Source organism: Parasteatoda tepidariorum, chromosome 1 (assembly GCF_043381705.1).
Source record: "Parasteatoda tepidariorum isolate YZ-2023 chromosome 1, CAS_Ptep_4.0, whole genome shotgun sequence".
NCBI lineage: Eukaryota > Metazoa > Arthropoda > Arachnida > Araneae > Theridiidae > Parasteatoda > Parasteatoda tepidariorum.
In genome coordinates, this window is record NC_092204.1 from 46,037,300 (window position 1) to 46,059,562 (window position 22,263).

Consider the following 22,263-nt stretch of genomic DNA (forward strand, 5'->3'; position numbering starts at 1 on the left):
GGGGATCCCACTTGCGCCCATTTGGATATGATTCCAACGCCCTACCAACCAGGCTAGTCCGGCCAGGTACATATTTTATCCCCCTTAACATTTCAGAGCAATAAAAATTTTTTTTTGTGAATTATTGATTTAAATTTTTTAAAAACAAGAAAGATGTACAAATCATTGCTCTTTTTTTTTTTTATAGGTATTTAGCACAAGAAAGAAATTCTTTTTTCTTATGAGTGAAATTTTGTGAGCTATTGAAGCACAAAAATTGGGCCCCTGTGATATGCATTTTTAAGATATTTTTGAACATCGTAGTCGCTTACGTCCAAGAAATATATTATTTTTCCATTATCAAATTCAATCTTTTAAAAACATTTATCATTTTTATGTAAGACGATTTTCAGCAAATAATTTGCGAAAATCTTTCGCCATCCCTCCCCCCCCCACCAAAAAAAATCTTTCTAATACGACATCCAAGAATCAGTTATAAACTTTATATAATGGTTTAATGGCAGGAAGCTTCGTTCATTCGCAAACCTCCGTGGTTACTTTTCATTAATTTTTTCCCCCCTGAAAAATCTATATTTGCAACGAAAAAAAAAAACAATTTTTTTTAATAAGCTAATCGTAACGAAATTCTTATTTGTCCTTAAGTTATTTGCAATTTTCATTACTATAAACTCGCACTTGGCTTGATGTCAAAAATAGCAACAACAAAAAAAAAAAAAAAAATTTAAGAGAGAGGTTAGATGTAGCCAGGTATAAGTCTTAGCTTTTTTATCGAAATTTTTAAAAATTTAAAGACTGAAAATAGTTAAAAACTATTTCCAACGCGAACTGTCATGTCATATAAAGTTATCGTTAGATATTGTTAACAAGAAAACTTACTTCTCATTTATTATTTCTTATGTCGCTGTACATTCTGCATGTTTAAAATTTTGTTTTCAAGTACAGTTCATTATTTTTTAAATCCGATTATCATTTTATTTCGTCACAGCATAGTAATAAAATGTGCTTACATAAAATTATATATTATTTTAACAAAAAGATTTTTCTTATCGATTTTGAAGGAAAGAACTTTTAATATCAAGGGAAAAAACGGTTTATGTCGATTAAAGCTAATTCTGAGGGGGGGGGGGGAACAAATTTGCATATGGACAGGATTTTTTGCACAGCAAGACTCAACTTCACTGAGTAATAACTCTTGAGGAAGGTGGGTTACCGATTTTTCCGTTTTATTGATTTGCCAATATTTAATCATCCTCAAAATGCAATAGATTTCAATGCAATCGTAATTTTTGTTAAAAATTGTCAAAAACCGTTCTTCTCGCTTGATCTTCAATGATCAGGTGCGTAACCAAATTATTAAACAAAAAATAAGAACTTTTCAAGCACTAAAAAATATTTTTAAGCACTTATTTTATCTTGTTTTAACCGTCATGTCAACAAAAAAAAAAAACACTTTGGCATTGTTTTTGACAATTGTCAAAAATCATGAAATTTTGAATCATGTAAAACGAATGGCGTTTTCATATGCTACGGACTGGCAATACGCCGAAATAGATTGGGTGTTAAAGTAATCGTGAAAATGTTGAATGTAACAATCTGAACTGTATCTTTTTGCATAATTCGAAGCGAAAATCAACATAGTAAAAGGAAAAATCTAATTTTGAAAAAAGTAAAATTAAGCACTTTTTAAAAACACGCAATGAAAAAAGCACCTTTAAGCACTTTTTAAAAACGCTACGCACCCTGAAATGAGGAGCAACCACAGAGTTAGATGAGCACAGTGAAAGGAGAGGGGCAAGGCGGAACCTCCTAGTATTTTGAAAAATATTCGATATAAAAGTTAAGGTTTAAACCTAGGAACATCTAATCTTTTTCTTTCTTTCTTTATTTTATTTATTGATTTGTTATTTTTTTGTTGCTTTTGACGAGCACGAGTTTATGAGATGAAAATCTCTAGTAAGAGAAATAAAATGTTCTACATCATTGGATAAATATAATCATGAAAAAAGAATCGTAAACAAAGTGTTAAACATTTTAATAACTTGAACAAATTGGTTAGCAAGGGAAATTTTTTTATTTCGTAGTTGCATTTCAGCGGGTTACAGATCAACTAACACCGGGTATTTTTTTCTATTAAAAGATTAACAGTTGATAATTCTCGGACAAATAATCGAATGTTAAATTTTTTTATTCCATCCAAATGGGCAGCAAAGCGTAAGGTAAAAGGGGAAAAAAAGTTAGAAAATTTCACGAATAAAGCTCTTAAAGTTGGAATAACTTTCAAAAAAAAAAAAAAAAAAAAAAAANATAAAATAGAGAGAAAAAAAAAAAAAATACGTGTGAAGTTTATAAACAAATATGGCCTTTTGTGTTTTTATCCTTGCGGTATTTTTTTTCAACGAGTTTAAAAGTTAATAACTCTCAAACTAAAAAAAAAAAAAAAAATTATGTAAAAAAAATGAACATTCGATTATTATAATAATCGAATGTTCACTTATTTTATTCAATCTTACTCAGTGCACTTTTCTGTAAACCTTAGGGATTTCAAATTTCTAAGTTTTCGCAGTAAAACGCAACGCTAAGATGAACACCCAATTATGTTAATTAATTAATTTTATTATAATAATGCAGTTATTAAGAATTACATTTCGAGAATCAAAATTAATATTAACCCAGTCAAAGAATTTAAAGAAAGTATTCTCATGGGGATGTTACTTTATACAAGCTGTAGCGTAAAACTGGTTTTTTCCTCAACATTTTTAAGTATTGGTGATACTATTCAGCAATTTAAAATCCTCTGAATATAAAAACAAAAATCTCTATTCAGCGAAATATCGTGCTATTTCCGTCAGAGATCGAATTAAATTTATTAAATGAAAATGCATTTATTTAAAGTTTTAATATCCATTAAAAAAAAAAAAATGTTTTAAACTATCGGGTCAAAATTACCTCTATGTTCCAAGAGCATAAACAAAGAAATGGGGACTTTTTTACCTGTGTCGAGTTACAAAGGCTCGGAAATAGTAATTTTTCATAAAATGACATTTTTAAACTTTTATTTCTCTTTTTGATATCGTTTATTTCTATTCTTATATGTTTGGAACGAAATAAGAAAAATACAGACAAGAAACTAAAAATAATTAGAATATTAACTTATGTACAATAACGAAAAAAAATTTCGCGAGTGTCTAACACTATATATTTTACATTTTGCTTTAGAACAAATTTTAATACATAACTTTTTAATTTTAAGAAGCAATAAAATAACAAAAAGTTCGGAAGAGCTTAGCTCATTTGCGTAGCTTCTCTGAGAGTTCGATGTTGAAGTAGATTAAATAGAACAACTTTGAAGTGGGACATCAAAAATTAAAACAAGAATAATCGGTAATATCGACAACAATATTCGAAGTTTTATATAAGTAGACCATTGAAAAAAAAATTCTCGAAAATTATTCCCCGCCATATGATGACAGGGGTAATTAAATCACCGCTCCAAGGTTCTTTAAAAGCAAGTTTCGTAAAACACCAAAAATGAAAATCAACAAAACGGGTCACTCCCAAATAAAGTAGAATAACTCTGGCCAATCAAGTGTCGTGCGAACTTACCACGTGACTAAACTGAAACCCACTCACAACTTATGGTCTTTTTTGCGGAGGTGAAAATGAAATTTCTTATCGGTGTTAAAGAGATTTTTCGAAAGTGTATTTTTAAAACTAAAATATATTAATTTCTTTGATTTAATATGTGATACATATTAACATTTTCAAGCACTACGATGCTTAAAGTTATCCATTTGAATGGAAAATATAATCTGTGCAACTTAAAACGTTTAATAATAGCAGCAAGCCTCACTACTTTGTCTTTCCTTTTCACAGCAAACTACATTATTTCAAACGCAATAAAATTTTCTTTTGTGCCGCAAATCAGAACAAAGCTGGAAAATTACGATTTCGACTACAGAATCACTAATAATATATGTAGCGAACAGATATATTTATTGGTCATAATTCACAGTGCAGCGAATCATTTTGAACATCGCCAAACTATTCGCGATACCTGGGGAAATCCAGGGGAACAATTTCCGATAGTTAAATTAGCGTTCCTTCTTGCTGTTGATGAAGACCTGCAGAGAGAAATAGATGAAGAAAATGATCGTAATAGGGATATTATTCAAGGCAATTTTATCGACTCATACCGCAATTTAACTTATAAACACGCAATGGGTTTGTCTTGGGTATCCAACAACTGCAACCAAAGTACATTCGTACTTAAAATGGACGATGATATCTTCATAGACATTTACCAGTTCATGGATTACATGCAAAATAAGTTGAAGTACGGTGATTTGAAGAACAATATTGCATGCTTTCATCAGAAAAGCATGCCAGTAGTGAGAGATCCAGTTAGCAAATGGTATGTTTCCAAAACAGAGTATTCATCAGACATATTTGAAGATTATTGCTCTGGATGGGCCTACCTGACGACACCAAAAGTGGCCCATCGCCTTTATCAGTCTGTAAAAAAAGTACCTTATTTCTGGGTGGATGATGTTCACCTGACAGGTAAAGTCAGAAAAATGGCGAATGTAAAACTGATTAGATTAAACAATTTATTTGCTTTGGAAAGTGATGGACTGATAGAATGGTGCAATTCTGCAACAGATTTTAAATGGGATAAAATGTTTGCTCCTACTTGGGGGGATTTGAAGTTAATAAGGAGGGCGCATAAGAAATCTTTAACTTGTTTTGTTGCAGACTGCAAGTGTTGTTACTACCGAACTACTACTCCTAGACCTTCAACATCATCTACAACGGTAAGAGGAAGGGCACAGCTGATACCTTTAACTTTTTATAGGAAAAAACTTTTAAATCGATAGAATTTCATGACTAATATTTTTTTTCATGATTGTGATATTTATTAGTAAATTAATTTTGTTTAAATAAAATAGTCATTTCAATATAGTGTTGATTAAAATCACTTGCATACATTAAAAAAATAATGACTAGAAAAATTAACTTTTGTTTTGCTGCTGTTCTCTAGCCCTATAAAATAATTACTAAATGCTTTGAAAAGATTCAGTATATAGTCAAATATTACTTTTTATCTAGTAGTATGATACTGAACAATTCCCTGATACATAAATTTTGTTTAGGTGGATTCAAAAACTTGGCAATGTGAAGGTTTACTCCTTTAATAGTGAACAAAGCTTATAAACTAGCTAGCTAACTCTATAAAAAAGCTAAATATAGTGAACAAAGCTTTTAAACAAATTATCAGTTTCAAATATACTATAAAATTTACACTATTATAAGTTAAATAAAAAAGAAAAATAATTTGATATATTGCAATGAAACAATTAACTAATTAGAAGGATAAGTTTATTTTATTGCTTTACATAATTTTTGAATTTATTTTAAAAAATTATAGAGGCAGTAGAACTTTATATATGTCGTTCTAAATCTGCTCAATAAACTATTGGCAAAAAAAAACTATATAATATAGTAAATTTTGAATATATTTAAATAATTAAATATAATAATTTTTTAAAAACTAATTTAAGTATCTATTGGAATGCGTTTTTTAGCAGAATTTCAGTGAGTTATACACCTCTGAGTATTTTGGTGAGTAATTAATATGATATGCATTTATTTCCATCAAATCTTGATAAAATTTAAATATTAAATTTGAAAAAGTAATTGAATTAATTATCTTTTAAAGAAGATACAAATGAAGTTATATAGTAATGGAAAGAAAAATATTTCTACTAATAAAATAGAGAGGGAAAAAATTGAACTCATAAAATGATGCTTTATATAAAATAATTTTCAAAATGGCCAAAAAACATAAAATAACAAAGACCAATCTTTTTTACATGTGTTTAGTTTAAATTTTGTATGGATATTTTTGAAATTATTTTAAGATACAACTTTACAAATTGATAAGCTTTAACTAGCATATCTGAAAAAATTATCTTGAATTTTGTTTTAAGTACAGATGAGAGCAATTTCAATAGATAAATTATTTATGCTTTTTCAAAAGTTCCATTACTAGATAAATTTATCAAAAGGGAGAGAAAGATAAATGCAAGTGATACTAGTCAAAACAAAATTCTATCAAGAAACAAACGGATCAAAATTTAATCAAAACCAAGCATTTTATATTTCTTAGTATCAGCAAAATCATGGTTTTGATTTTTTTTTATTTATCTTTGTTTTCATGCATCAAATGTCTATGACATTTTTAAGGATAAATAAAAGTAAATAATAATAATAATAATAATAAAAAAAAAAACAGGAGAAAAATTACAATGAAATATTTTTCCTTCCAAATCTATGCTTATCAACATAAATTTTTATATATAACTGATTTTTTTTTTATAAAAAAAAAAATGTGATTTTGAAATTAGATGTCTCAATTGCGTGGAATGTAGTAAAGCTTTAGAAAAGTAATAATAGATCACTCTTCGGTATAAAAACTTTTATTGATAATGACTTTATTATTAAATATATATAAAAAAAATTAAGGTTATGTTTTTTTTATGTATAAATAATAGAAGAAAACTGAAAACATTAAAGAGCTTATCATTCAGGATAAGAAATTAAATCAGTGTTAGTGAGTGTACCAAATATTGAATAAAACAAAAACCATGATTAATTGAAAAGATTTTTTAGTTAAATGACTGATTATTTATATAACACTTCAATTTATAAATTGCTATTGAATAAATTTCTTCTTGATTTATACCACTAGTTTCTTGCTAATTTTTGTGGATTTAGATTAACATAACTTTTGTAGAACTTAAATTTTAAGCCTCTGAAAATATTAAAAATGAAATCAATTACATTAACTAAAATTGTTGAAACGATTAATATGTGATATTTGTTAAATAAAAAACCAAATTAAAAAAAATACTAGGTGGTGTTTAATAAAGAACATTAATAGAAACAGATATACAAGTTCAGCACACATTCGAATCTCTTTCATCTGAGTACTTTCGTAAGCCAAAGTGGAACAATTACTCTTTCTTTTATTAATTTTAATAATATATTGCCATAATTCGGCCCTGCATGAAACTTCACAATAATAATAATAAAAATATACTTTTTTGTACTGCATGACTACTTCAGGTTTTATGCAAGAAAAATTAATAAAAATATGGTTTTAATAAGATTTGCTGAAAGTGTTAATTTTCACAATAATATTTTTAAACATAATCTACATTAGTAATTTCTAAATTTAACTTAAATATTATATAAAATTATTAATATAAACAAAAAACATGATTTTCCAAGTTTAAGGATAAAAATAGATAAAAAACAAACAAACGACATTGCTTGTGAAATCCAAAATCTCGATTTGGATTATACAAGATAGGTTGTAATTACTGCAGTAATGAAGGTCTACTCTATTTACATTATTTAAGCAGAAGATATTTTTATGTACAATTCGTAATTTAGTACAGTTTGAAATTATTTTTTTCTAAGATGCAATTTTTGAAGTACTACTAATTTGATATCAATTTAGTTCTATATTAATTAGTAAGATGGCTAAAACTATAATAATTAAAAAGTTTTTTTTTCTTCAATCAAATAACTTAAACATAAAAATTAGCTCATAAAAGTAAACTAACCACGCGAAAAATTTCATTTTCATCTAATGATTAATTTATTAAAATAGAAGGAACAAAACTTATCAATAGCCATAGGATAAAGAACCTTATACATGTTTACTTTATTTCATTTTAATGCACTATATAAATTAGTGTATATATATTTTATAAAATTAATCCATCAAGAAAACTGTTTTAAATATGCTGATCAGCTAGTAACTTAATTTGGTATAGTTAATTTAAGTTATAATTTGAAAAAGACAAAGGATTAAAGTAATTTTTATAATTGTTCATACAACGGTAATATAATAAAGATAAGGAACTATAAGGTCAGATAGAGAAAAATTAAGAGGCCTGTTATAGGCTGTACATTTTGGCCTGTTATAGGCTGTAATGCTTAAGAACAAGAATGAAAATTCAGTTGTAATTTTAATAAGAATTAATAACTTGTATAAATGAGTTGAAAAATTTTTTTATTCAATATTTTCAATTTTTACACCCTATCTAATACAGTCATTTGTAATACTTTAATAAATAAAACAGGGAAAAATATATACAAGTGTGTAATTGAATTAATTTGAAGAGGAAATTTATCTTTTAATCGGATACAGAATTTTCACCTTTTAGACAACAAAAGATAATTATTACAATCAAGAGATATGCTTCTTATAGCTTCTCTCAAAAATAAACCCTTCAAATTATGAATCATTAAAATTTTCTAAGATTTGGTCCTATGAATAGAATAAAATAACTTAAAGAATTAAATATGAATGATCTCGAGCCAGCAATTAATTACAAATTCATAAAGTCAATTAAAAAAAAACTTTGTTTTGTGGCAAGAATAAGATCTGGATAACATTTGGTTATCAGGGACATTTTTAGCAATAATGCCATAAGGTAATCTGATTGACTCAGGGTGCGTAGCCAAATTATTCAACAAAAAATAAGCACCTTTTAAGCACTTTTTAAGCACTCAAATAATATTTTTAAGCACTTTAAAAAAATATCATACTTAGGTAGGGTTGGAAAGTTTTTGACAATTGACGGTTTTATCTGGTTTTAATCGTCATGTCAAAAAAAAAAATTTTTGTCATTGTTTTTGAGAGTTGACAAAATTTTTGAATCATGTTAATCGAATGGCGTTTTCATACGCTTCGGATTGACNAAAAATAAGCACCTTTTAAGCACTTTTTAAGCACTCAAATAATATTTTTAAGCACTTTAAAAAAATATCATACTTAGGTAGGGTTGGAAAGTTTTTGACAATTGACGGTTTTATCTGGTTTTAATCGTCATGCCAAAAAAAAAGAAAAACTTTTTGTCATTGTTTCTGAGAGTTGTCAAAATTTTTGAATCATGTTAATCGAATGGCGTTTTCATACGCTTCGGTGCAACGAAATAGATTGGGGTTGAATTAATTGTGAAAACGCTGAATTGAACATTGTCTTTCTGCATAATTCTTAGCAAAAATCAGCATGGTATAGGAAAACCCCCATTTTAAAATAGGGAAAATTAAGCACTTTTTAAAAACACCCAATGAAAAAAGCACCTTTAAGGGCTTTTAAAAAACGAAAATAAGCACCTTTTTAAAAATGCTACGCACCCTGTTGACTACTTATGAGTGTAATAAATGTTACAGGACATGAGTTCAGTTGAAGTAAAACAATGGCAAAGCATTGCCATTTTAAAAATAAAATTTTGAACAGGGTTTTAATACTTAAGCCTAAATACAAAATCAAAATTTAACATTCGTTTTTTATGAAACTGGTAATTTTAGCAGCAATAAGGGAAAAAGAGAAAAATTACTGATCTTAAAATAAATTTTTGCTGATTATTTCTTACAAAAATTGATGTCGGAGACATGCCCATTTTTTCCTTCCAAAATAATGCAGATGATTAATGATAATATACACAAATGTTGAGAATTATAAAAAAATTTTAAACATACAAAACAATGTTTAGTTTTCATTAAAAGGTATGAATAAATTACAAAGTCCAACATCATCAGTACTATCAAGGAATGATATTTTTTCTTTAGGTGGTAGTTGGAAGCTCTTTAAATTCTTTATTACTACATTCCGTTTGTACTCTTGACCAACGTTAACCTAGAAATAAACATTACATTGTTGTAAGTACTTTTGAGTTTTAAATTTTTTTAATCTGGCATATGTGTTGTGAAAATATTTTTAAATTTTAGTGCATCTTTCTCCATTAAAAACAAGTTTCACAAAATCATTTGACATAAATAAGTATTTTTTATTCAAGAACTCACCATGGTTGAATTTAAAAGAAATACTATATCTTTCAATCTTTCTGAGACAATCCAAAAACTCGTTTAAAATTATTTTATTTTTAAATTACATACTTATTTTTAATAATTTGTTGCAATATTTTTACCTTTTTACAATACTTTCTTTCAGATCTAAAGTAAACAAATAATATCTCATACCCCAATGATTTTCTGAACCACATTTTTAAAAGCTTCTTTCACTGGTTTAACAGGTGGTTGAATTTTATTCAAAAGATCATTCAACTTCTGTATAAAGAAAAAGAAAAACAAAAACATAAGTCAGTAAATACTTTTTAAAACATTTAAACAATGTTGAAAATATTAAATGAAAGAAAATACTTATGAGCATAATATATGCATTAATTATACCGACATAGAATATCGTTCACGTACTCGAATATTTACACTCAAGGATATTCTTCAAACTTTCAGTAGTCATATGAAATATGTTTTTAGTGAATAGTATGCTAGTTTTACAATAGTTATGACTTTGTTACATTTATTTATGAATGTTAGGTTACGTTTTATCCATCTTTAGTCAGATTCCTAAATGCTAATTATGAAAATGGTGGAGAATGTTCAGATGAAATAATGCTTTTTAGTGAATATAATATGCCATTTTTACAACAGTTGTGTTTTTGTTAAATTTATTCATGAATGTTAGGCTACGTTTTATCCATTTTCCTCTATGCTAAGCATGAAAACGGTGGAGAATATTCCCTTGAAATAATGCTTTTTAGTGAATAACAGGTTATTTTTACAACAGATGTGACTAAGCTACATTTATTCATGAATGTTAGGTTATGTTTTATCCATCTTTAGCCAGCTTCCTCTATGCTAATGGTGAAGAATATTCATATGAAGAAAAGCCTACACCACAGTTTTGTGAAAAAGAAAATTGTTTGTAATCTGTATTATCTGTTTTATCATTAAAAAAATTACTCAAATACGGTATTTTCTCATAATCTACGCAAAAATTGAGAATTATTCATTTATTTCTAAAATTTTTCATATAAGTAGATAAATCTTGAGAAATTAACTTTCTTTTTTAAAATTATAAATTGAAAAAAAAATATTTCAGTTATTTTTTATTTTATTTTTAAGTCCAGACAATTCTTTTCAGCAAAATAATATTAATAAAGTTTATAATTGAAGCCTTACTTCAAAAATAAGACTGTTAAACTGTGGCTTTTTTATTTCCCATGGCTGAACAGCTTTGAACAATACACATATTAATCTTTAATATTTGTATAATATTATAGACATTCTAAAAATATTATTAAGAAACGGCAACAAAATGTCAAAAAACTTAAAATATTGAAAATTAAAATTTTTTTATAAACTGGTCAGTAAAAACAAAAGTTTAAACATAATCCTTAACATTAAATTAAAAGAAAATGCTTACATCAAGACTAGAAGGATTACAATTAGTTGAATCTTGCAGAACCTGACTCAAGTCAGGGAATAAGAGCTTTAATGATTGATAGATAGTAATACCAAAACCTATTAAAGCACTAAGATTGCATTCATGCTGTCCAAGTTCCTTGATGCTATGTAGAACACTCTGAAGAAGGTAAGTAGCTTCTTGAATGGATTGAATTAACCTTTTATCAGCAAGCTATAAATTAAAGGTAAAAATCACTTAGAGGTAAATAACTTTAACCAATGGATTTAGGATTGTGCATAAATCATGTGCTTAAAATATATATGTAATATTTGTCAAAAAAAATTATTATTATGGGGTGAATGAAAGTTCTCATAAAATTATTTGAATAAAATTTTGTAATAATTATTTTTTCCTTCAAAATTATTAAAAAAATAAATAAATGGAGGAAAATGTAGGAACATTAGAAAACATAATTCTTAATGATAATAGTGTAGTCAATTAATGATACATATTTAATAATAGTCAATGAATTGTCCATACATAATAGTAGTAGAACTTTTAGCTGAATGAAAGTGTTTTGAAATTATTAATCCCCAGAATAAATTTAGAATATCTTATATTGTCATGAAATGACAAAATACTTTTATGAATCAAAATTATAATAATTTCATTCACTGCCGTGCAGAGTCTCTCTGTAATGAAAAGTGATTGGTTGGTTCTGTTCCAGCTAAAAAATACACCATAGTAAAAATTTTGTTATACAGATTTTTCCAGTGATTAATTAAAATTTTTAGTTGATTTAGATAAATTTGTAGTCATTTTGAATTTTTGATATAAGTAAAATGCTTAGAAGTGAACACAGTATATCTATTTGGAGAATAGTAAGTTACTGACATTGTAATAATGTTTATTTCACTTGAAAAATTTCCTGACTTTGCATTGTTTTATTAAAGATTAACATAGAATTAATATGCATTATCGTTGGAATGATGAATAATGCGAGGAGATTCAGAAACAGGCATGCGCAATAGTGAATTGGTTGCACAGAAATTCTAACTTATTTCAAAAATGATGAAAATCAAGGTAAAAATCTGAAAAATCCTGAAAACTATAAAAAAAAAGGCCAAATAATAATTTCTTTGAAAGGAGACAGCAACTACATTGAATGGAGAATATTTTTACTGTAACATTCCAGCTATAAATTTCATTGTAAGTAGGAATCCACAGTAGAAGGCTTTCATTGTAAGGGGACTTGACTGAATTTCTATTTCTGCATTTAAAACAAGGCTACAAAGCAATCGAACTAAAGGTAATAAAAATTAAGTAGTATAAAAAAGAATTTAAAAAAAAAAAACTTACTTGCTTGAAAATTAATTCACAAATCATTATTGATTTAAGATTGAGTGAAGAATCAAGCCACTGTAATGAGTTGAAAGCAGTGCATATTATCACAGTTCGTATATCCTAAAAGAAATTATTTCTATGAATTAGACTTTCTTATATTTATGTATTTCAAATATCACAAAAACTATATGCAGGGAAAAAAATAATGCACACAATAATTTTTATTTAAATAAATAAAAGTAAAGAAATCTTTTTTCAACACCAAATGTAATTTAGGTTTTATTTGTGGAAATATAAAAAGAAATTGATAAGATATCATTAATGTAAAATTTGAGAAAAGTTAAAAAGACCACCCCATAGTCAAGAACTGTTTCCATGGGGTGAGGCCAGAACATGACTGGGAGCTGGTATGACAAGAGCTCACAAGAACTAGCACAAGATCTAAAAAATTACAATGATAAAACAGGCTATTACTTAGAAAACGAGGCAAATCTTCAATCATTAAAATGAGATAGTTTAGTTTTTTTTCTTCTGGAAAGCAAGTAGACTTTTGGTATTGACCTAATAATAATACTTAACAAAAATTAAAATCATATTTTTAAATGATGTTAGTGTAAGTACATTATATTTTTAAATAATATTAAGATTTTAATGTTTCACTGAACTGTTAGCTCTAAAACCATGTGAAGCTGATTTTCATTGCCAACAAAAATGTTAGAAAATGAAACACAGATAAATGTAAATAATGATTTAATAAGAATATTACTAATTCAAAATATCAAAATTATATATCACATGAAAATTAAGTCTTTATAATTAAAGCTTATCCTTAAAGTTTAAACTTTCTAATTAAAGTATAATTCAGAATTTCTCTGGTGAGCTAAGTGCACAACATACTTTTAAAAACTGTTTGGAAGTATCAGATCAGATAAATTTTTAGGTGGTATATGCTGCAGTTCAAAAGTATTTAATTTAGTATTCATCTTATTGCATGCATTGATAATATGCTAAATTCCACATTTCAAAACTTTTTTTCCAGAGTTTATTAATTATAGAAGGCTGCATGAAGCCTGAGTCAGTGAGATACCTATAGAACAAACTTCCCATATCATGCATATGAAAGCAGTTATGGTAGCAATGGTTATGAGGCTTAACTATCTTAAGTAAGGGTATTTTATAACCATCGTTGAACAGTAGACACAATTTTTTGGGTTTATGGCTACTAATGTTCAACGCTGTAGCCTTGTGAATTTGAACCCAATCCAGAAGACAACAGAACTCCTTGATCAAGTATTGGGAAAAATTTGCCTTCCTGGAGAACTTTTTGATGAAACTAACCTACATTTGCATTACATGAAAAGGAAAATTACAAAATCCACCCACGGTTAGCCTGATGGCAAGGGGACTCTAGCCCATGATCCATCTACCACTGAGGATATTTTACGTCAGCACTGAGGTCAGTGAAAGCGGGATGGGCAATTCGCATCGACCAGCCATCGCTGGGATTCGAACCTGGTTCACTTCATTGAAAGGCAAACACTCTATTCCTTGAGCAATCAAGGCTCAAGTAGGAGTATTGGGTCAATATTTAAGATAGGTTTTGACTCAAGTCAGTGAGAGAAAGGGAATTAGGGGAGAGAGGAGATATTATTTTTGAAAAGCGACATTTCTTGTTTCCATAGCAGCGGATGGCATTAAACTTAGTGGCGAGGGGAGTTCCTTCTACTGTCGAAGTATATTGACCATTATATGCTACTTTTATTAGTTACTTTTTTTTGTTGCCATATTATCATATTTTTATCATAATGAATGTATAAGACCCTTAATAAAAGAGGGTACACTTGAACTGAATAAAAAGTATATTATAATAGATTTTTGCCTATTTTGTTTTTTTATAGAACATGAAAGGCGAACTACAAGAAAATACTCTAATGTTAATAAGATGCTAGATTACTACCGCTTATTTGTGAATTTTTAAGTAGAGAGCTCATTTAAGTTAAGTTAATGATTATAAAATAAAACATTTTTTACAAAAATTAATGGCAAGAAATTATTTATAATACTTACTAAAAATAAACTCAATTTGTAATGTTTAATGTAACAATGCCTTTTTCAGTAACTTGATGCAATGTTAGATCACATGAGAGTGTAAGTGTAAAAGTTTAAAAATATAATAGTTTTACTTGCATGAATATAAAGAATAATTTCTCAAAAGAATAATTTCCCACATATGCCAGCATACTAAATAATTCAAATTCGTTAAAATTTACAAAACAAGAGAGAGGAAAATGGATAATACCTCAGCATTCAATAGTGCATTTCCAAGAGGAGAAAGTGCTTTATTGCTAAATTTGAAATTTGTTGATTTAACATCATCTTCCATCGAGTCATTTTGCAGAGAAGAATGTTTGTCACACTTAGTGAGTAAATCAACTACAAAATACAAGTATATAATGTAATATCTCATATATATATGTATATATATATATATTATATTTACAGCTAGGCGAACTTGCTCTATTTTGGTAGGAAATTTTATTCAGTAATCTTTTCTTTCATTAAGTCTTTTCATTAATAAAAACTGAAACTAGGAGCTTAACGTTTAACACTATCATTTTGCATGAAAAATATTTCATTACTATACATTATAACTTATATTTAGTAGAAAAGTGTGTAAGATAGAAACTTGTCAGATAAATTTAACTAAAAATCTTATTAAAAAAATTATTCTCTAGAAGATAAAATCGCATTGAACAATATTATTAACTTTCTTTTAAATAATTATATGATTATGTATGAAAAGTAAATTTATTCTAAAATAAAGTTTAAAATAATAATGAAAAGAGAAAAATGGAATTTTTTCTAATGGAGTTATCACAAAAAAAAATTGATGCCTTAATGTTAATCAGCATTTTTATAATTTATGATTATTTTTTAAAAATTCTTGCTGTATTTTTCTATATTTTTTTAATCTTATGATAATATTGTTTTTGTTTTATACAATACTGTAATATAATTACTTTTAGCATGCTCTTACTTTAATTATAACAATATTTTTAAGAAAAAGATAATAGCATTTCAAAAGTAAGCCTCATGACCTAATAGTCAATGGCTGGCATTTGCTTAATAAATACATTTAAAAAGTTTTGCAATGTGTTCTGCCCAGGGCCCTGCAAAGTCTAGAGAGGACTACATTGAAAACTTCTCATTCTTTTTTATTACTTATTTTTTAAAGAACCACTTAGGCCTTACTCTGCAATTTATTAACTTACATAACCGTAAAATTGACAACAACTATGACATGCAACTAAAAAATATATTCATAAAAATAAATGAAACACTGAAAATATCAATACAAAGTAAAAATTCAACAGAATATAAGATAGTGATATAGATGTGAATTTTTTCATACTTATAAAATCAATGTGCGTTTTGGATAGTTGACGGTTCATTTGATCTTCAATAATTTCTTCATCTTCTGTTTGTTGTTCCTCGTATTTTATGCTAGATAATTCGAAAGAAATATATTGTATTTTAAATAAGCAAGACTCAGTATTAAAAAAATATATTTTGTACAATGATCAGAGATGTTACTAAAGTTTACAATGCTGGGGGGAAAAAACTAAATTTTTGCGGTCCTTAACAGCTTGATCTTATACTTTGGGACCATTTAAAACTTTAGATTATGTTAAAGCTGAAGTTCACCACACTTGGCATCCGATTGTTAAATAATACACTGAATGAGATTTTAAAACTTTAAATTATGTATTTTAAAACCACTTAACTCGATAACTTTGTACATTTGCAATTATTTTTTGTTAAAAAATTTAACTATGTATGATATTGTGATATTACGCATAATTTTTCCTCCTTTTCCCTTGTTCACTCAGATACTTCCCAAAACACAATTGGTCAAAAAATGGCAACCAATTTACAACACAAAAGAAACATTTATTAATAAAGGTAAAGGATTAGAATTTTAATATAACCAAGACATCTAAACAATTCCCTTCCGCTCTCCATCAGAGCATTCCCTCCTCTGTCTTTTTACAACATCTACCTTGATGACAGCGCCATCACAACATGGAGGCATGACAGATATTGACATAGCTTTGATTACATCTAGATGTTTTTGATCATGCGTATTGTTTTTGTCAAATTAATTAAGTAGTTTAACTCAATAAATTGTATTTCAATTGATTATTTTTTAAAGTTAACAATGTATGATATTGACATAGTTCTGATTACATCTAGATGCTTTTGATTAAGTTTATTGTTTTAGTCTAATTAATTGAGTAACATTTATAAGGATACTTTTCATTCAATGTGTCCTTGATTTGTCATTAAAAGAAAAGAAACGAAAGAAAACCTATGAGCAAAGCAAACTACAATAATAATAGATTTCCTACTGAGTTTTTAGGTAAATTGGATAAAAATTTAAAGAAGCTATAGGGCTCGTAATTAGCAAATGAAACTGGGAGTATAAAAGAGAAAAATATTTTATTCTGGAATTCGATTTTCCTGCAATTAGCAATCACTAAAAGAAAGCCAAGGACAGATATATTGTATTGAGAGTACTCTTGTCTCCCTTGCTCGCTATGCCACTGACAAAGATTTACAATAAAAAATTATGAATAAAAATGTATTTTTTAAGGATGAACAAATTTTCAATTAAAATGAGTAATTTGTTATTTTTAGGTTATGTTTTTAATGCTACACTGTAACCATGTAAACAGCGTTTTGATAAAGATTTATTACTACTCTAGAAAATAATAACATGGAAGAAACTTTTAAAACATATAATCTTGTTTGAACTCTAATAACTTTATAATGACTTATTTATGTAATTTGTAAATGGTTAAATTAATACAGTTGAAGCCAAAAATTACAGGTCTAACTATTAAAATGAAAAAAAAAAGACCCAATAACAGGATGTTGCTATATTGAGAGTGTACAAATATAATGCAGAGATTAATTTAAATATGAAAAACTGATGCAAAATGATGCTGTCAAAAAATTTGTAAGAATGTTTAAATTGATAGTTTAACAATAAACAGCATTGCTTGTTTTATTTAATTCAAATATACAACTATACATGTTCATCCTTGATTTAAAAAAAAAAAAGTTATTTATGGGGAAAATTTTTGCTGGTAAAATTGTAAAAGGAAAATTTGTGTGGGAATTAAAGAAAACAACTTTAAGATTTAAAGTAAAATTATCTATAATTCCAAAGTTAAATGCAATGATTTAGCAAAATAAGTAAGAGTGTGAATAATAAAAGTAAAATGAAAGCGAGCGGAACTAGAATTTTACACAAAAGAGTGAATAAGTAAAATTGCCAAAAAAGAAAAATATAATTGATAAATGAATAGCTTCATTTAAAAGAAAAATTACACAGGTAATAAATGAATCTCTTTTAAAACTTTATGAATACAGAAGTGATAGTGAGTCCAAGTCAAAATTCCAGAAAATTTTTTGTTAAAAAAAAAAAAAGTTTGCATTGAAAAATTAGAAAAAAGTTTTAAAAAGTTTTTTTTAAAAACTTTTTCTCAATATTTCTTAGTTTACTTAAAATATATTTAAAACTTTACATATACCTATACCATTTACACATACCTATGACGACCTGGAGAAGTAATTAAAACTTACAAATGTGTCCTTCTTTCTAGAGTTTATGATTATAACAACTATTTACTGATAAAGAATGAATATTAATCATGAATATAAGCTTATAAAGTATCTCTCCGGCTCTCCCTTATAAACAAATAAAATAAACTGTGTTCTTAAGTTTCACTTTTGAAAATTTGATTTCCGGAAACTTCTGTGGTCAATGATTTTTTGAAACTTCTGGACCTTCGATCTCCGGAAACTTCCGAATCACTGTTAGTGAAAAATCCGGAAATCTGGAGCACAATCAGCACTGTGAATATGTACGAGACAGTTTACAATTTAATATTGTATTATTTTAAATTATTTTAATATTGTATGATAAATGATGAATTTTGAGAGCTCCTGTTAAGTCTCTTTCTTTCAAAGATAATCTAAAATTATTCAAACTTATTGTATCATAATAAAGCTTTATAACAAATAATTCCCTTCTCAATAGAAGGATTTTTTGTCTTGTTTTGTTTTGAAAGCCCAAAAAGTTTAACACTATTTATAATCATTATTTCAGAAATTATATTGAATGTCATAAATAATATTTGAATAAATGGTAATCTTGGAATTCATAATGGGTGTTAAAATAACATTGCATCTGTAGAATAGCAAACGAGATTTTATGGATTATTATAATATATGGAAGGATCATTAAAGTAGAATGGTCGTACCAAAGACCATAGACTGTAATATAAAGATGTTAGAAATACTAAATTTTTAAAATGAGTTTTATTGAACATATTTACTCAGAAATTTCTTAGTTGAATTCAAAGTTTTAAAATAAAATGTACCAAATTGCTAAAAACTTATATTACCTATTTCCATATTTTAATTTGAATTTATTCCATGAAGAAGTTAGTTTCTATAAAGAAAGGAGAATTCTCTTATTAGAAAAAAAAATGCACAAAAACATTTATAAATTTCTTTTTATAAAATAATAAACGGTGGAATGTTAACCACCTTTTCTGGTTTAACATTTATTAATTCACTGACATAATACTTTTGAATTAATTAAAAAGAAAGCTGTTTTATAAATACGAAGAAATAATAATGAAAATTATTAGAGTAAATTTGATTAGCATTAAAAAAACTTCCATTGAATGTTCATATAATAAGAACTACCAGTTTACTAAATTGTTCATAACTCAGGGCCCGTGCTAAGGATTTCAACTTATTAGCCAAATATCAAAAGTATTCGTAAATTTTTGAAAAGTCTTCCCCAAATGCAAAGCTTATCAATTTTTATGATTAATTTTTTTTCCTACACAAAGCTATTTTATGGTAGTTTGCTTCAGGTTTATATTATTTAGACCTAATTCTAATTGGCAGTACATCTACAAAAAAACACTTTGTTTAGAAAAATTCATTTTGATGAGTTAAATATAGATCTTTCCAGTGGAAAAAATCCTTTGCCAAAGCGCAATTTTATTTGCCAAATTTACACTTTTATCGCATTTGGTGAGGTGACCCTGTTTACAAATAGTCAGAGACTGAAAATTATGAAATTACAACTGTTATTTTTGAAGAAAATTAAATTTGAAAAGAAAAAAATTTCTGTTCCATTTCAAACAAGCAAATAGCAAAAAATTATAATAACAATTAAATAACTTATTTTCATAAATTTTTGTGAGAAAACAAATTAAAAACAACTAATATTAATTTACGGATAACATTGTAACAATAAAGAATTAAGTTTAAATAAAATTGCATTAACTTCATGTAGTTCTAATAAGTGTTTCTGAAATTTGATGTATTCGAATTTAGCAACAATTAAAATAAATAAATATAAAAAGCAAAAAAGAAATTAACAACAAAAAAGAAATTTCTTTTAGTTTTAAATATTTAAACAATACAAAATTTTCATGAGATGTTACATTAATTTCATACTATTATTTAAAATCTGAATTATTTAAAATGATAAGTTGAAAATGAAATTAATTGGTTACAAAATTATCAGTGAATAGGCATTTAGTAAAAGAAAGACACTAATATATTTCAATTTTTATTAAATTCCAGATAATAATTTTTTTAAGGAGAGAAAATTCTATTATAATTTCCCCATATTAACTATAAGAGAGTTATATGAACTCTCTTAGTTAGAGTTATATTTACCTCTTTTTTATATTAAATTTAATAATAATAATACAAGCTATATTTTAAAATATTTCTTATTTTATTTTATTCATTGAAATAATTCGATTGAACTTATCTATCTAAATTTAAGATTGTCAGTTATTTACAGCTTTTTAAAAGGTTATTATTAAAGGTTTGAAAATTTTTAAAAAACATACCTGGACTTTAAAATTTACTAAATAGGTTTAAGAGGTTATAAATAAAATGAAACAAAAAATATTTATAAATAATTCAGATGAATTCACATTCATATAATTCTCTGCTGGTTAAACATGGAGTAAGTAAAATTCTCTTTTTTTATCTAAAATTTTTAAGTGTAAATAAAGAAAAGACTAAAACATGCTCTTTAACTAATTATTTTAAATTCTGGCAAATGGTTATTAACATATGTTTAATGAAGTGAAATCTTACCTGAAGCATAAATGTGAAATAAGCCAATAAAATAGACATCAAATCTGGATTTGTAGTTCCAGGACAATTCAAAGAAAATTGTAACAAAAAGCTACTTAAAAACAATTAAGGATACATCTGAACAATTATTAATTTGTCAGTAAAAAAAATAAAAATTTGAGGAATGATTAATATATACACACACATACCTTAACATTTTTGATCAGCAATTTAATAGTTACTGGATTAAATTGTTATTAAGTTACTGATTTAAGTAATTGAGTTATTGATAGTGAATTAGGTTTTAAATTATTAGAACTTTTAATTAAATGGTAACACTAAATTGATGTAAGATGCTATAACTTTTTCACTTTAAGATTTAACAAATAAAATAAATTGTATTCTATGAATTAAAAATATTTTGTGTGAGTTTATAATTACGGTTTATTATAATGCTCTACAAGAATTCAAAATTTTCAGGAGTCAGGAAAGAATTTGAAGTTTTGAACTATTTGTACATTTTGGTGGAAAGAATAACAAAGAATTAAATTTACTTAAAGAATAACATATTTTTTTTAAAAAAAGCTAATAATTTAAACATATCAAATATGCCTCAACACTTTATTTTTTAAATGAAAAAATCTTTAATGAATAGCAAAGATATGATTGGTGAAAATTGCTAAAGATTGAAAGGAATTTAGATTGGCCCTTGTGTCACTAAACTCTAATCAAAGTATGTAATCTTTGATTAGAATTAAGTGATTATTGTTGTCTAAGTAAGCATAATTATTATTAAGTCTCTAATATATAAAAACAATCACTGAAATACAAGAAGACCAAGTGACTCCTGTTTACTTAAGAGGCCTCTTTCCTTACAATCTTGAATTTTAGGTAAGATATTGGATTTTTTTTTTTATTGATGTTCTTTAATTCTTTATAAACTTGTTATGACAGACTCGAAAATTTTTAGAATTTGAATAGATTCTTTTCTCTCTAAATGCAAAATAATAAAATTATTCAGTTTGTAATTATGGGTAGGTAATTTTGCTGCATATTTGTCTGATTAAAAATTTTTTAAAGCTTAATTGCATTATTGTTTAAACTAATGAAAACCAATTTAGATATTAGCGAAAAGATTTCTTCACAAAAGTTACACAATAATAAAGATATTTATCAAAAATGGACAGATTTATAATTCTAAATGAATTTTCAAAAAATGCTAATTGCAGAATAAAATTGAAAGTGTTTTGTCAAAAAAAAAATTCAAATCAATAGAGAATTGAAAATATCATATGCTAGATTGCTAAAATTTTAATATAGAGAGGACCTTGTATTTTACATAATTATAAAGGTACTGCTAGCTAGATAAATATTTAAAATTAGTTCCATTTTAAAAATAACTAAAGAAATAAAAGTTAAATTATGTTATTCTCCCTCTGTCACACCTCCATAAC

The 22,263-nt window shown here is 26.3% G+C and overlaps 2 protein-coding genes across 2 annotated transcripts in view; one reads left to right on the plus strand and one right to left on the minus strand.

The window, feature by feature from the left end:
- Positions 1-3,245: 3,245 nt before the first annotated feature.
- On the plus strand, positions 3,246-4,955 carry LOC107436743 (beta-1,3-galactosyltransferase 5-like). Its single transcript, XM_016048534.3, has one exon. It carries the CDS (start codon positions 3,774-3,776, stop codon positions 4,872-4,874), a length of 1,101 nt encoding a protein of 366 aa, XP_015904020.2. The 5' UTR covers positions 3,246-3,773; the 3' UTR covers positions 4,875-4,955.
- A 4,572-nt stretch (positions 4,956-9,527) lies between these two features.
- Positions 9,528-22,263, minus strand: part of LOC107436738 (exportin-5-like protein Ranbp21) — a 43,213-nt gene continuing 30,477 nt past the window's right edge. Inside the window, exons 24-31 of the mRNA XM_043051958.2 lie at positions 20,831-20,925; positions 19,102-19,148; positions 16,041-16,132; positions 14,928-15,061; positions 12,644-12,748; positions 11,303-11,515; positions 10,057-10,143; positions 9,528-9,712 (exon numbers count right to left, since the gene is read on the minus strand). Coding sequence (XP_042907892.1) covers positions 9,566-9,712; positions 10,057-10,143; positions 11,303-11,515; positions 12,644-12,748; positions 14,928-15,061; positions 16,041-16,132; positions 19,102-19,148; positions 20,831-20,925 — 920 coding nt within the window. The 3' untranslated portion in view covers positions 9,528-9,565. The remainder of the gene's footprint in view (positions 9,713-10,056; positions 10,144-11,302; positions 11,516-12,643; positions 12,749-14,927; positions 15,062-16,040; positions 16,133-19,101; positions 19,149-20,830; positions 20,926-22,263) is intronic.